Source organism: Moschus berezovskii, chromosome 22 (genome assembly GCF_049115385.1).
Source record: "Moschus berezovskii isolate FMDL1 chromosome 22, NW_MosBer_1.0, whole genome shotgun sequence".
NCBI lineage: Eukaryota > Metazoa > Chordata > Mammalia > Artiodactyla > Moschidae > Moschus > Moschus berezovskii.
In genome coordinates, this window is record NC_142481.1 from 27,737,974 (window position 1) to 27,753,456 (window position 15,483).

General features: G+C 37.8%; 1 protein-coding gene across 3 annotated transcripts in view; it reads right to left on the minus strand.

The window, feature by feature from the left end:
- NFATC3 (nuclear factor of activated T cells 3) overlaps positions 1 to 15,483 on the minus strand; it is a 98,512-nt gene that overhangs the window by 56,229 nt on the left and 26,800 nt on the right. For all 3 annotated transcript variants that reach the window (XM_055412471.2, XM_055412472.2, XM_088830111.1), the window contains exons 2-3: positions 5,019 to 6,153; positions 3,122 to 3,284 (exon numbers count right to left, since the gene is read on the minus strand). In XM_055412471.2, the coding sequence (XP_055268446.1) occupies positions 3,122 to 3,284; positions 5,019 to 6,153 (1,298 nt within the window). The remainder of the gene's footprint in view (positions 1 to 3,121; positions 3,285 to 5,018; positions 6,154 to 15,483) is intronic.

Genomic DNA, 15,483 nt, shown 5'->3' on the forward strand with positions numbered 1-15,483 from the left:
AGTTAGAACTGGACATGGAATAACAGACTGGTTCCAAATCAGGAAAGGAGTACGTCAAAGCTATATACTGTCACCTTGCTTTCTAACTTATACACAGAGTACACTGTGCAAAATGCGGGGCAGGATGAAGCACAAGATGGAATCAAGATTGCTGGGAGAAATGTCAATAACCTCAGATACTCAGATGACACCACCCTCACGGCACAAAGTGAAGAGGAATTAAAGGGTCCTTTGAGGAACGTAGAAAAGGAGAGTGAAAAAGCTGGCTTAAAATTCAACATTCAAAGAACGAAGATCATGTCATCCAGTCCCATCATTTCATGGCAAATACATGGGGAAATAATGGAAACAGTGAATGACTTTCTTTTCATGGGCTCTAAAATCACTGAAGATAGTGACTGCAGCCATGAAATTAAGATGCTTGCTCCTTGGAAGGAAAGCTGTGACCAACCTAGACAGCATATTAAAAAGCAGAGGCATTACTCTGCCAACAAAGGTCCGTCTAGTCAAAGCTATGGTTTTTCCAGTAGTCATGTATGGATATGAGAGTTGGACTATAAAGAAAGCTGAGTGCCGAAGAATTGATGGTTTTGAACTGCGGTGCTGGAGAAGACTCTTGAGAGTCCCTTGGACTGCAAGGAGATCCAACCAGTCCATCCTAAAGGAAATCAGTCCTGAATATTCATTGGAAGGACTGATGATGAAGCTGAAACTCCAATACTTTGGCCACCTGAGGAGAAGAACTGATTTATTGGAAAAGACCCTGATGCTGAGAAAGATTGAAGGTAGGAGGAGAAGGGGACAACAGAGGATAAGATGGTTGGATATCATCACCAACTCGACGGACTGAGTTTGAGCAAGCTCTGGGAGTTGGTGATGGACAGGGAAGCCTGGCGTGCTGCAGTCCATGGGGTCGCAAAGAGTTGGACACAACTGAGAGACTGAACTGAACTGAAGAAAAGTCAAAGACACAAGAAATGAACTAAGACCCCGGAAGCTGCGTGGTGTGACTTAAAAAAAAATAAAGATAAAAGAATGAAGCAAAGAATCCTTCTCCTAAATTAAGCTCTCATTTAAGAGTAAACTAAAGTTCTAATAACAAATGGTAAAATTCCTGTGCTGAGTTTCCCTGATCTTTCTTTTTCTTTCAGTTTTATTGAGCTATAATTGGCATACAGTACTAAGCTAAAGCTGAAACTGCAATACTTTGGCCACCTCATGCAACGAGTTGACTCACTGGAAAAGACTCTGATGCTGGGAAAGGTTGGGGGCGGAAGGAGAAGGGGACGACCGAGAATGAGATGGCTGGATGGCATCACCGACTCTGTGAACATGAGTTTGAGTGAACTCCGGGAGTTGGTGATGGACAGGGAGGCCTGGCGTGGTGATTCATGGGGTCGCGGAGAGTCGGACACGACTGAGCGACTGAACTGAACTGAACTGAAATTTTAAGGTACACAGCATAATTGCTTGATTTACATATATTTTTACATATACTGCAAACTTACTACCATGATAAATTTCATTAACATCCATGACTTCTTACAGTTATATGGGGGCAGGGTGTTTCTCATGATGAGAACTTTAGCATCTACTCTCCTAGCAACTCTCACAAACACAGCATACAACAGTGTTAAATACAGTCACCATATTGTACATTACATTCCCACTACTAATCTTTTAACTGGAAGTTCATATCTTTTGACTACCCTCATCCATTCCCCCTCTTCCAACCCCCTGCCTCTGGTAACCATAAATCTGATCTCTTTTTCTAGAACTGACATTTCTTCTTACAAGTCATTTTAAAACCCACCTAAAATGTAAAGGTTTATTTGTCAAGAATTATAAATCATGTTTAGATAATGAAAATAAATCATAAAATATGGTTAGTATAGGAAATGATCGGCTGTAAACTGTTCAATAAATTTCTCCACTACAATACACAACGCCATAAGACAAGCACTAAGAGAAAAAAATGTGACAACATATTACAACATAGCGGTTCTGACGTTTGAGTATATAAAAGCAACAAATAATTTCAAATATGAAAGAATCCAGGGAATACAAAATCCAAAGCCCTCCTTAAACATTTAAACAAAAAAAGCACTTTAAAAAGAAATTAAAAATTAGTACTAAACCTGGTCCAACTACATATAGGACTAAGCTAAACAATAGGAGTGGTGGGACATGAGGCAGAGAGATGACTATAGATTTGAAAAGAAGATTAATTAATATAAGCAACAAAATTCAGGAGGTAGAGGGCAACGCAGGGGAAGCAGTTTAAGAGAGACAATTACCTCATTTTTCTGAGTAGGGAGCAACCGGAAACATTTAAATCTAAGACAAAAATTCAATTTCTCAATAATTTATTTAATTTCTTTGGCCTTAGAATGACTGTTCAGGATCTCTTAAAGTGAAGAACAATATCTAGAATTTAGCAGTTCATACAGTTTTGGTTCATTTTTTTAAAAGCTTCATTCAAGTAAAATTAAAGTTAATATTCAACTCTTAAAACTTGTGCATTGTATTTTATACACTAAGATATTATATAATTTTAATAATTTCTTTATTTTTATTTTCTAATAAATTACTTTAATTACAAAGATGTTCAATATATAGTCCTATCCTTTAAAAAAAAATCCATTCATTTTTCTAGTCATCCATCTACTCTTCCACTAAACATACAAACAGAGAATTACCTGGATTGTTAATCAAAGGCCAATGACTGCTTATTTCTGAGGGACTTAGACTTTAGGTAATTCATTGCTTTATTCTTTTTACTTTTCTGTATTATTTAGACCTTAAACAAACATGCACTGTACAATTATAAACAGTCTTTTCTTTTAGTCAGAAAAACAATTATTTGACCATTATGACCTTTCCCTAGAGTTTTACTAGCTGAAGAGTCAGTCCAGTAAGAATGTCTTTTAGCCTAGCCGAAAAAAAAAAAACAAACCTACAATGCAGAAGTGCAACTGTTATCAACAAGGACACAAAACCTCAATGAAAGCTTTTCAGGTTTGCAAATTTTCTCTCTTCAGGCGCAACAGTACCTGACTGAATGGACCCTACCAACAACAGATATATGGTATCTGCAAAACACATCCCTAAAATCTCATACCTTCACAACAGGATGTCCCCCAGTAGATGCTTTTACTGCTCCTCGGCTACCTTCAGTTTCATAATGGGCTCGGTGATGAGTTTTAGGTTGCACTTCTATTTTCAGTTCACATTGTCCAAAATGAGTTGGTAAAGGCCAGTCTAGTGGAGGTAATGAAGATGTGCTATAAACAAAACACACAGACGCATTTCACCACGCTATTATTGCCAGCCAAACAGTGATTAAAATTATTTCTTTGAAGGCACCAACATTTCTTCCTATGATCTTTGAAGTAAAGTATTTAAAAAATAAAATTTAAAGAAAAAGAAAAAAAACACAAAACTTCACTTAATACGTTGTAACACTGGATACAGAGGGCGTTTTAGAAATAATTAACCTGATAATAAAATCAATTTTATTTATTTTTGGTTTCTATTTTTTTAAAAAAAGGACAAATTCTAATATGTCATTAAAAATTAAAAATTTCATAAAGCTATAACTATTTCTCAACTATGTGCATAACTACAAAAACAATCAAAACCATTTTTAAATAGCTTAAAGGGGACAGGTTCATTTAGATATGTTAACAATGAAAATATGGAATTAGAAAAGAAACAACTTCTAAGTCTATAGGTCAAATATTAATGGACCCAAAGCTAGAATGATTTATATTAAAAAGTAATGTCCTTTATTTTTAAAAATATCTTAATAATTGGTGAAATGAGACTTTAAACGTCTTTTCTACCTTTGAATGCTACCACGCCTAGAGTAAATTTCTAAGTTATTTCATTGCTTCCCTTAATATCCTCGGCCTAGCATTTCCAGCTACTTTGAAGCTCAAACGTACTAATTTTTATTAGTCTGAAACAATTCAACTTCATCAACTCTCAGCAAGTTTCTGCACCTATTTAAGCAAATCCCTAAAAAGATTAAGATAATTTTCAGAAGCAAAGTGATGGGTTCAAAGGAGTCTTCAATACCATAATTCCACATTATAATTTTCTAAATATCTAGATTCAGAAATAAACATTTGTACCGATAACAAAGCATGTTTTTAAAAGTAAACAGACCCTCCTCTGTGTGAGGATTTAACACATGAAACCTTGTCTTCCCTAATCAATTATAGATTAGATTGATTCTAAAAATGGCACTGTGATAACTGATAAGCCACTTAGAAAAGTCATTACAACAGTCTTCAGTCCTTAGCTGGACTCAAGATTCCGAAAAATATATATATATGTATAAATACAAACAGTATATATGTTACATACATAAAAACAAGAAACGTGAAAGTTAGATCTTCTCTTTACTTGTAGTTATTTTAGAGTGGGATAGGCTTTCAAATATAACATAAAATCTAAAAGCTGTGAAGGAAATGACAAATTTGAATATATAAAATTTAAAAATCCCTCTAAACCAACAACAAAAATCACAAACTTATATGAAGTCTAAAGACAAAATAAATTATGGGGAAAAAAAACCACTTGTCACAAATACAGAAAAGTCAGATTTCACTTGTATATTATTGAGTTCTTAAAAATATAAAAATTCAAAAAATATATATATAAATCTTATCCCTAAGTGGGAGTAATCAGTAATTTAATTTATACTATTATCTTTTACAAGAAGCTTTTGTGGATAAGAAAATTCATTCTGAAAAAAGAAAATTCATTCCAGGGCTTCTAATGCAATTTGTTATTATTTACAATTCATTATACACTTTTAAAATGATAACTTTAGCCTATTTAAAGACACTTTAAAGACTAAAAGGAAAATAAATGTGGTCTTTTAAGTTGTCTGGAAGAAACTAAAGAAAAAAAAGGAGGCAAGATGGTTAAATTATTCTACATACAGTAATTACATGCCACCAATAAACATAAACATGAAAAATGACCATCAGTCATTTCCATCAACTCACCGAAATATAGGGGTGTGACCAGGCTTTGGTTTGCTCCAGGTAAAGGGTGAAGGAACTGAAAGAAATTGGTCACCAGATGAATCTTTCTTTAAAGGGTACTGAGATCCAAGGCCATCATCTATTGAAGTTTCTCGTGATGGTGAAACATTCCCTTGGTCATCTGAACACAGTTCTAATTTTCCTGGTAGTATGAGAGCTTGATCTTCAGAAGTCTTCCTTGTTTTCAAAGGAATATCAGTTTCTGCACAGTACTGAAATGGAAAAATTGCAGGGCCAAGGCCTGATCCACCCTGGACAGAAGCATTGAGCCAGGTGTCTTCTGTTACACTTCCCCTGGGGGAGTGACCAGGAGAAGGAACAGGCGAATGATGCGGTGAAAGGGGCCCAGCATAACAAACCTCAGCACTAGAGTGCCGCCGTTTCCCACAAGGGGAAGTAGGCCTTGATGAGGGTCCTGAGGCTGGCCTGGGACTCAGCCAATTCTCATCAGTGATACTAGATCTAGGAGAGTGGCAAGGAGATTGCCTAGGTGACAAGGAATGTCCAAGTCCATACTGTTGATGCCAGGACTCTTCTCCAGGGCAGCCTCCTGGAGAGCCACCAGGAGAAGTCAGAGGGGATCCGAGAGTAAATCGGGCAGCAGCTTCATTCAACTCTGAATCCACATCATCATAAATATGTGAAAGAGATTCACAAGAAGACGCATCTGAGAACCAGCTCCTAGAAGAGATGCTACTGGCAGGACTAGGACTAAGGGAAGATTCCCGGTAGGATGGCTCAAGAGGAAGATAGAGATGATCTCGAGAAGGCCTTTCCAAATATTCCCTTTCTGGGTCATTTATGTGTAGGTCATTTTCATGAGCATCAATTTCTTGATGACAGTTAGGAGAGATGGATGTAATTTGAATACTTGGGCACTCAAAGGGTTTGGGACCACTTAATGGGCTGTATTTAGATTCAGGAATTTCACAAGTTCCTTCATAGTTTTTGTGACCTTGGAGCTGAAACGATGGTGACAAAATAGAAGAGTGAGACGGTAATCCATGATGTGGTAAGCAAAGTGGTGAGTTTAAAGTAGATGGAGGTGGATCTACATTAAAGATGTAAATGGATGCACAATCATCTGGCTCAAGATCTATGGGGGTTGGGGGGAGCAAAAAAGAAAAATAATTAACAAAACAAGAAATTAGAAATTTTAGATGTATAAATTACTAGATGAGAACGTAAATAATAATAATCTTGAGAGAAGAGAGTGGAACAAAAAATGCACATCATTAGCTCCACTAAAGAGTGGCGTGTCTGTGTGTTTTAATATATCTGTGGATACATGCAATTATCATTTTTTATGCAATTTTTTTTATTTCCACATTTTTCTAAAATTGAGAATCTGAAACAATAAATGCTTTATAAAAGAAATAATCCCATCCATAATTCTAAAAAATATCCACAAAACTATATAATGATACAATCATATAAATTCAGCCTCATCTGGAGTCAGCAGGTTAAAATGAAGTAAATAAAGGATAAAGCAGAGTTTTTGAAAAGTTTTTAATTGTATGTATACACACTAGTTTATTAATGGAAAGAATTTGTTATTGTTGTTTAGTTGTCAAGTCGTGTCTGACTCCTTTGTGACCCCCTGGACTGCGACACACCAGGCTTCCCTGTCTTTCACTATTTTCTGGAGTTTGCACAAATTCATGCCCATTGAGTAGGTGATGCTATCTAACCATCTCATCCTCTGCCACCCTCTTCTCCTTTTGCCTACAATCTTTCCTGGCAACAGGGTCTTTTCCAATGAGTCAGCTCTGGGTATCAGGTGGCCAAAGTACTGGAGCTTCAGCTTCACCATCAGCCCTTTCAATGAATATTCAAGGTTGATTTCCTTTAGGATTGACTGGTTTGATCTCCTTGCAGACCATGGGACTCTCAAGAGTCTTCTCAAGCACTACAGTTCGAAAGCATCAATTCTTTGGTGCTCAGCCTTTCTTATGGTGCAACTCTCACATCCATACATGACTACTGGAAAAACCAGCAGCTTTGACTATATGAACCTTTGCTGGCAAAGCAATGTCTTCACTTTTTAATACGATGCCTAGGTTTGTCATAGCTTTCCTTCCAAGGAGCAAGCGTCTTTTAATTTCATGACTGCAGTCACCATCCACAGTGATTTTGGAGCCCAAGAGAATAAAATCTGTCACTGCCTCCACTTTTTCCCTTCTATTTACCATGAAGTGATGGGACTAGATGTCATAATCTCAGTGTTTTGATTGCTGAGTTTTAAGCCAACTTTTTCACTCTCCTTTTTCACCTTCATCAATAAGCTCTTTAGTTCCTCTTTGCCTTTTGCCATTGGAGTGGTATAATCTGCATATCTGAGGTTTTTGACACTTTTCCCAGCATTCCTGATTCCAGCTTGTGATTTATCCAGCCTGGCATTTTCGCATGATGTATTTTGCATGTAAGTTAAATAAGCAGGGTAGTAATACAGCCTTGACATATTCCTTTCCCAATGTCGAACCAGTCAGCTGTCCCATGTAAGGTTCTAACTGTTGCTTCTGGACCCACATACAGGTTTCTCAGAAGACTGGTAAGGTAGTCTGGTGTTTCCATCTCTTCAAGAATATTTCACAGTTTGTTGTGATCCACACAGTCAAAGGCTTTCTTGTAGTCAATGAAGCAGATGTTTTTCTGGACTCCCTTGCTTTCTCTATGATCCTATGAATGTTGGTAATTTGCAACACTGGAGGGACAGAAGAATCAGTTTCTTCAATCAAGATGTTATTTTTAAATTTAGTGTAATTTAGGGACTTCCCTGGCAGTCCAGGGGTTAAAACTCCATACTTCCAATGCAGGGAGTATGGGTTTGATCTCTGGTTGGCTGCGTGGTGTGGACAATAAAGTGTTTGTTTTTTTTTAATTTAGTGCTATTTAGGATTGAAATGATTCTGGATGAAATACGATGTTTGCAGGCTGCAAAGGACAGAAAACTGAACTCAAAAATAGCTGAAGAGGGGGTGATATTTATCATTCAACAATAACACAAGGTCCAAAGGTAGAACAGCTCCAGTATTGGCTATTTCTTCAGTTCAACAACAGTTTCTTTCCATATTCCCACTTTGCCAGTCCTAACTTTGTCCTATTCACTTTTCAAACATATCTGTGTATTTTGCCCTAAAGCCAAAAGTAATGTGATCATTCAGTTGAATATTTTTCGAGTAGGTACTATATAGCAGACATGTTATAGACACTGAAAACATGAATAAACAAAACAAAGTTGCCATCCTCTTAGAACTTACATTCTAGTAAAATGTCAGATGGCTATATCTGCTATAAGGAAAAATAAAAAAGAGTAAGGAGAATGGAGTAAGTAGGAGGGGAAGTTAATTTGGATAGGTTAGGAGATTGACAAAAACAAAATTTTAAGTATTACTAAGTAGGGGTAAACAGTCTAAAGAAGGAACCTATTTTACAGAGAGTACTGGGATGACCTTTCTGAGAAGACAGCACAGGAACCAGAAAGCAAAAAAAAGGGAGGTGGTGGTGGTGGAGAGGCATGGGTATACAAGCTCCAACACCAGGGCAGCTCCAACACTGTGGGACAGCACAAGCAAACAGTGAGTCTTCTCTGAGGAAATGAAAGGCCCAACTATGCTAGAGTTAGCTAACAACTGAAAGGGGAAAACTGAAAGAGGCAAAACCTAGAAGGATCATGGTCAGTTCAGTTCAGTTCAGTCGCTCAGTCGTGTCCGACTCTCCAAAGATCATGGTAAAGAATTTAAATATTATTCTAAGGATAATATAAACCAGCAAAGTTTTAAAAAGGGAATGACATGATCTCTCCTATATTTGAGGATAATTTAATTCCTAGATAGTACAGTAAACCTAGGACTGACCAGAACAGGAGGGTTTCATTTTTTTGGATCAAGAGTTTATATTGGCAGATTAAAAAAACTCACCCCTGTAGTTGCTCAAAAAATGGGACTATACTTAATGCTACTAAACTACATACTTATAAATGGTTAAGATGGTAGATTTTATGCTATGTATAGCTTACTAAAATTTAAAAAACAAAAATACAAAAACTGCCGATACCCTATTTCAAAGCAAGATAGCAGCACCCAACTATACAAAATCACTGAATTCTTTACTACCATACTCTCATAGTTAAAACAAAACCCAGTTTTACTTAGAAATGTACTTAATAAAGTAGCAAAAATTATCAATATATTAAATTTGAAGCCTTTGAGAGGGAAAAAAAGGGTGGGTGAAAAGAGAATAAAGTTACCCTTGGAAGATACAGGTTCATTCAAATGTAATTATTGTACCAGTGCCATTTTGTGTTGAATAATGCTGAAATTGACAACCTTCACACAAATAAATTGCAGATGAAGAGACATATTTTATATCAGAATGATGTCTTAAAGCACTATTAAGATTTGTATACAAAATTTCGGGGAGTGCTGTTTTATCTTTTTTCCTAAGTGTCACCAAAACCCACATTCTGGAAATGATGAGTGGCCACTACAATCTCCATATGATAAATACCCCTACATCTAGACTTCCAACTCTAGAATTCTCAAACTCATAGTGCTTCAGAAATTTGACCATCTCAAGACTTATTTGCTCCCTTCAGCCACCAGGGGGCCCCAGGCAAGCATGTAGCAATCTGGGCAACATAGGTTGCCTACCAATGTATTTCAACTGTAAAGCAGGCGCTGGCAGAATACAGCCCACAGGCCAAACCTGGCCTACCACCTGTTTCTGCATGGGCTACAAGCTAAGAATGGCTTTCAAATGGCTGGGAAAAAGTCAAAATAATACTGTTCAATGACACAAAATAATATGAAATTCAAATTCGGGTATCCACAAATAAAGTTTTATTGGAATATAACCATGCTCATTCATTTGTGTATAGCCTATGGTTAATCTCACAGAACAATGGTAGAGTTGAGGAGCTGTGAGAGGTGTTTCCCACTGTACTTGGAGCACTAACAAATTGCAGTGACAAACTGGACAGCATTCTGAGTGCAATGCATACTGATGTATTGCAACATTTTTAAAAACTTACCAGATCAAGGACTTCCTGGTGGTCCAATGGTTAAGAAACCACCTTGCAACGCAGGGGATACAGGTTTGATCCCTGGTGAGGGAACTGAGATCCCACCTGCTACAGCACGACTAAGTGTTAACATGTCACAAGTACTGAGCCTGAGCTCTCTGGAGCCCGTGCACCACAACTAGAGAGTCAGCACCCCACAACGAAAGATCCTGCATGTCACAACTAAGACCCAATGCAGCCAAATAAATAAATACTAAAAAAAAAAAAATTCAGGCGGACCAGAAGTAAAAAAGAAACAAACAAAAAACTTGTCAGTGCATGCTACTGCTGCTGCTAAGTCACTTCAGTCATGTCCGACTCTGTGTGACCCCATAGATGGAAGCCCACCAGGCTCCCCCGTCCATGGGAGAGGACTGGAGTGGCTTGCCATTGCCTTCTCCGTGTCAGTGCATGCTGCTGCTGCTAAGTCGCTTCAGTCGTGTACGACTCTGTGTGACCCCATAGACGGAAGCCCACCAGGCTCCCCCGTTCCTGGGATTCTCCAGGCAAGAACACTGGAGTGGGTTGCCATTTCCTTCTCCAATCCATGAAAGTGAAAAGTGAAAGTGAAGTCGCTCAGTCGTGTCCGACCCTTAGCGACCCCATGGACTGCAGCCCATCAGGCTCCTCCATCCATGGGGTTTTCTAGGCAAGAGTACTGGAGTGGCTGGCCATTGCCTTCTCCGGTGTCAGTGCATAGGTATCACTAAAAAGCAGGAAAGACAAGAGTGGACTTCAAATTGAATGCCATGCTTCCAAGGCACAATGGAGTGTGGCCTATTTTCTTATCAAATTAGAGGGCAAAGCATTATGTTTATTGTGCAACAACATTATGGCTGTGCTGTAAGAATACCTTATACATCAGCATTACCAGTAAGCATTCATATCACAATACTCCCAACTTACAGAAAAACAAAAGAAAAAACAATCAGAAAAAAACAGAATATCTTATCACAGCAAGATTTCTTCACAAGAAGAAAAAGTTAAAATGAGGCTATAACCAAAGAAAGTGTCTGAATGGTTCACTTGTCAGGTAGGCAAAGAAAGCCATTTACTAATGGTGAAACTTAAACTGTGTCTAATTGCTGTGACTGAAGAAATGTCAGAGAAAATAAACTGGTAAAGACCATCAGCAAGAATGACTGAAAACACTGGTAGCAACAACAAGAAGCAATTACAAAACAGGCAAAAAGTTTCAAGATTTTCCTTGGCTCCTGATGTGTAACCAAATGTTACTGATTCTACTTATTTATTATTTACTTGAAGACTCAATGCAGAGTTTACTCAAGAATTATTAGTCTCCTATGAATAGTTTGCATAAGCTTCTCAGGTGCTCAGTGGTAAAGAATCTGCCTGCCAATGCAAGGAGATGACGGAGACACAGGTTCTGTTCCCTGAGTCAGGAAGATCCCTTAGAGAAGCAAATGGCAACCCACGCCAGTATTCTTGCCTGCGAAGTCCCATGGACACAGGAGCCTAGTGGGCGCCATACAGTCCATGGGGTCGAAAAGAGTTGGATACAACTTAGTGACTAAACACGAGTGCATGAATAGTTTGCATGGAACAACTTCAAGCAAAAATGTTTTCAAAATTGAGAAAATAGTTTAGTACCACCTAAGTGGACCCTGTTAGGATGTTATTATAACTGGTACTGGTAGAAATATATGTGAGAATACTATGATAACAAGAATACTATGAACAACTGCACACCAGCAACTCAGGCAATATACAAGAAACAGGCAAATTCTTACAAGCACACAAATTACCAAAAGTGACTCGGAAGAAACAAGAATTCTCAAGAGATCGATATCAAGTAAAGAGATTGAATTACTAGCCAAAAAAATCCCCAACAAAAGAAGTCCAAGACAACGTGGTTTCATTGGTAAGTGAGTGAGTGAAGTCGCTCAGTCATGTCCGACTCTTTGGGACCCCATGCACTTTAGCCTAGTAGGTTCCTCCGTCCATGGGATTTTCCAGGCAAGAATACTGGAGTGGGTTGCCATTTCCCTCTCCAGAAGGTCTTCCTGACCCAGGGATTGAACCCAGGTCTCCTGCATTGTAGGCAGACACTTTGGTTTCATTGGTAAATTCTACCAAACATTTAGAGGAGAGTTAACAGCAATCCTTTTCAAACTCTCCCAAAATATAAATGAGTAGATACCACTTCCTAAACATTCTATGAGGTCAGTTTTACCCTGATGCCAAAGCAGGACAAAAATACCACAAGAAAACTACAGGCCAATATCCCTTATAAATATAGAAGGAAAAACTCTCAACAAAATACTAAACAAATCCACCACCACATTAAAAGGATCAAGTGGAATTTATCCCAAGAACATAAAGATAGTTCAACATACAAAAATAATTTGCCACATTACCAGAATGAAAGAAAAAAAAACACATGATGATCTGAATTGACACAGAAAATATATATGACAGATTTCAATACCCAATCATGATGGCAGGGGAGGGGGGGAATATTCAGCAAACTACAAACAGAAAGAAAGTCCTTAAAATGAACAGCGGTGTTTACAAAAAACGCACAGTTAGTATCACACTTAACGGTGAAAAACTGGAGGCTTTCTCCCCAAAATCAGGAACAAGACAAAGGCACCAGTTTCACCACTGCTATTCAACACTGTACTGGAAGTCCTAGTCAGCAATTAGGCAATAAAATAAAATAGAAAGCGTCCAATTTGGAAAGGAAGAAGTAAAACTATCTCTATTCGCCAATGACGTGATTCTATATATAGAAACTCTAATAGAATCCACAAAACACAACTAAAGCTAATAAACAAATTCAGGGAAGTTGCAGGTTAAAATATCAACACCTACAATTCAGCTGTGCTTCTATATGTTGCAAAGAACAATCCAAAAAGGAAATTAAGAGAATTCTATGTACGACAACCTCCAAAATATAATATTTAGAAATAAATTTAACCAAAGAGGTAATACTTGCACACTAAAAACTACAAAATATTGCTCAAAGAAAGGAAAGAAAACCTAAATAAATGGTAAGAGACTTCCTTGTTCATGTTGTTAACATTGCAATACTTCACAAAGAAACCTACAGAGTCAATGCAATCTCTGCCAAAATTTCAGTGGCTTTTTCTGCAGAAATGGAAAAACCAATCCTCAAATTTCTATGAAACTGAAAGAGGGTTAGATCAGCCAAAATAACATTGAAAATGAAAATCAAAGCAGGAGAACTCACACCTCACAATTCAAAACTTACTACAAACAGCGCACAAGGGAAGACATACAAACTAATGGAACAAACAGAACTGAGAGTCCAGAAACAACCCCAAACATCTATGAGCCAATTAAGTTTTACACCATTTTTAAAGGTTATTCTCCATTTACATTTATTATAAAATACTGGCTACACCCCTTGTATTGTATAATACATTCTTGCACTTATCTTACACTCAGTAATTTGCACCACTCCTCCATTCCTATATTGTCCCCGCTTCACTGCCAACCACTAGTGTGTTCTCTGTATCTGTGAGTTTGCTTATGTTGAATTCACTAGTTTGTTGTAATTTTTTTAGATTTCATATAAATGACATCACACACTATTTGCCTTCTCTGTCTAACTTATTTCACTTCACAGAATGCATGGTCAATTGATTTTTTTTTCCCTTTTAAACTGAAGTACAGCTGATTTACAATGTTGTGTTAGTTTCAGGTGTACAGAAAAGTTATTCAGTTACACATATGTATATCCTTTTTCAGATTGTTTTCCATTATAGGTTATTACAACATATGGGATATAGTTCCCTGTGTTATATAGTAGGCCCTTGTTTATTTTTTTATATAGTAGTATCTGTTAATCCCAAAATCCTAACATATCCCTCCCCCCTCCTTCCCCTTTGGTAACCATAAATTTGTTTTCATGTCTGTGAGTCTATTTATGTTTCAGAAACAAGTTGATTTCTCTAATTTTTTTTTAGATTCCACATATAAGTGATATCATATTATACTTTGTGTCTGACTTAGTTCATTTTATATGATAATCTCTAGGTCCATCCATGCTGCTGCAAAAGGCATTATTTCATTCTTTTTTATAGCTGAGTAACATTCCATTGTTTAAACATACTGCATCTTCTTTATCCACACATCTGTTGATGAACATTTCCATTGCTTCCATGTCTGCTGCTGCTGCTGCTAAGTCGCTTCACTCTGTGCAACCCCATAGACAGAAGCCCACCAGGCTCCCCCGTCCCTGGGATTCTCCAGGCAAGAACACCGGAGTGGGTTGCCATTTCCTTCTCCAATGCATGAAAGTGAAAAGTGAAAGTGAAGGCGTCAGTCGTGTCCGACTCTTCGCGACCCCATGAACTGCAGCCTACCAGGCTCCTCCACCCATAGGATTTTCCAGGCAAGAGTACTGGAGTAGGGTGCCATTGCCTTTTCCGGCTTCCATGTCTAGACTATTGTAAATACAGCTACTATGAACATAGGGGTGCACATACCTTTTTGAATGTGAGCTTCCAGCTTTTCTGTATATATGTCCAGTAGTCAGATTGCTAGATCATATGGTAACTCTATTTTTAGTTTTTTAAAGAATCTCCATACTGTTCTCCATAGTGGCTGCACCAATTTACATTCCCACAAACACTATAGTATGCTTCCCTTTTTCCCATACCATTTTCAGTATTTATTATCTGTAGACTTTTTGATGATGGCCATTCTAACTGGTGTGAAGTGATATCTCACTATAATTTTGATTTGCATTTCTCTAAAAATTAGCAATGCTGAGAATCTGACCAACTGAATTTTTAAAATTTTATTTATTTATTTTTGGCTGTACTGGATCTTCATTGCTGCATGCGAGCTTTCTCTAGTTGTGGCAAGTGGGGGCTACTCTCTAATTGCAGTGTGCAGGCTTCTCACTGCAGTGGCTTCTCTTGTTGTAGAACATGGCTTCGAGGGTGAGTGGGCTTTCACAGTTGTGGCATGAGGGCTTAGTTGTCCCACAGCTTGTCGAATCTTCCCAGACTAGGGATTGAACCTGTGTCCCCTGCATTGGGAGGCAGCTGCTTAACCAGTGGACCACCAGAAAAAGTTCTGGTGCTAAGACAATTCAATGGGGAAAGAATAGCCCCTTCAACAATTAATTTTTTGACAAGGGTACTAAGACAATTCTACAGGGAAAGAATAGCCCCTTTAACAAATAGTGATGGGACACTAAATAACCACATACAAAAGAATGAAGTTGAACCCCACCTTACATCATACACAAAAATTAACTCAAAATGGATCAATGACCTAACTATGACAGCTAAACCCATAAAACTCTTAGAAGAAAACACAGTTGCATACTTATGACCTCAGATTTGGCATGGATTCTTAGATTTGACA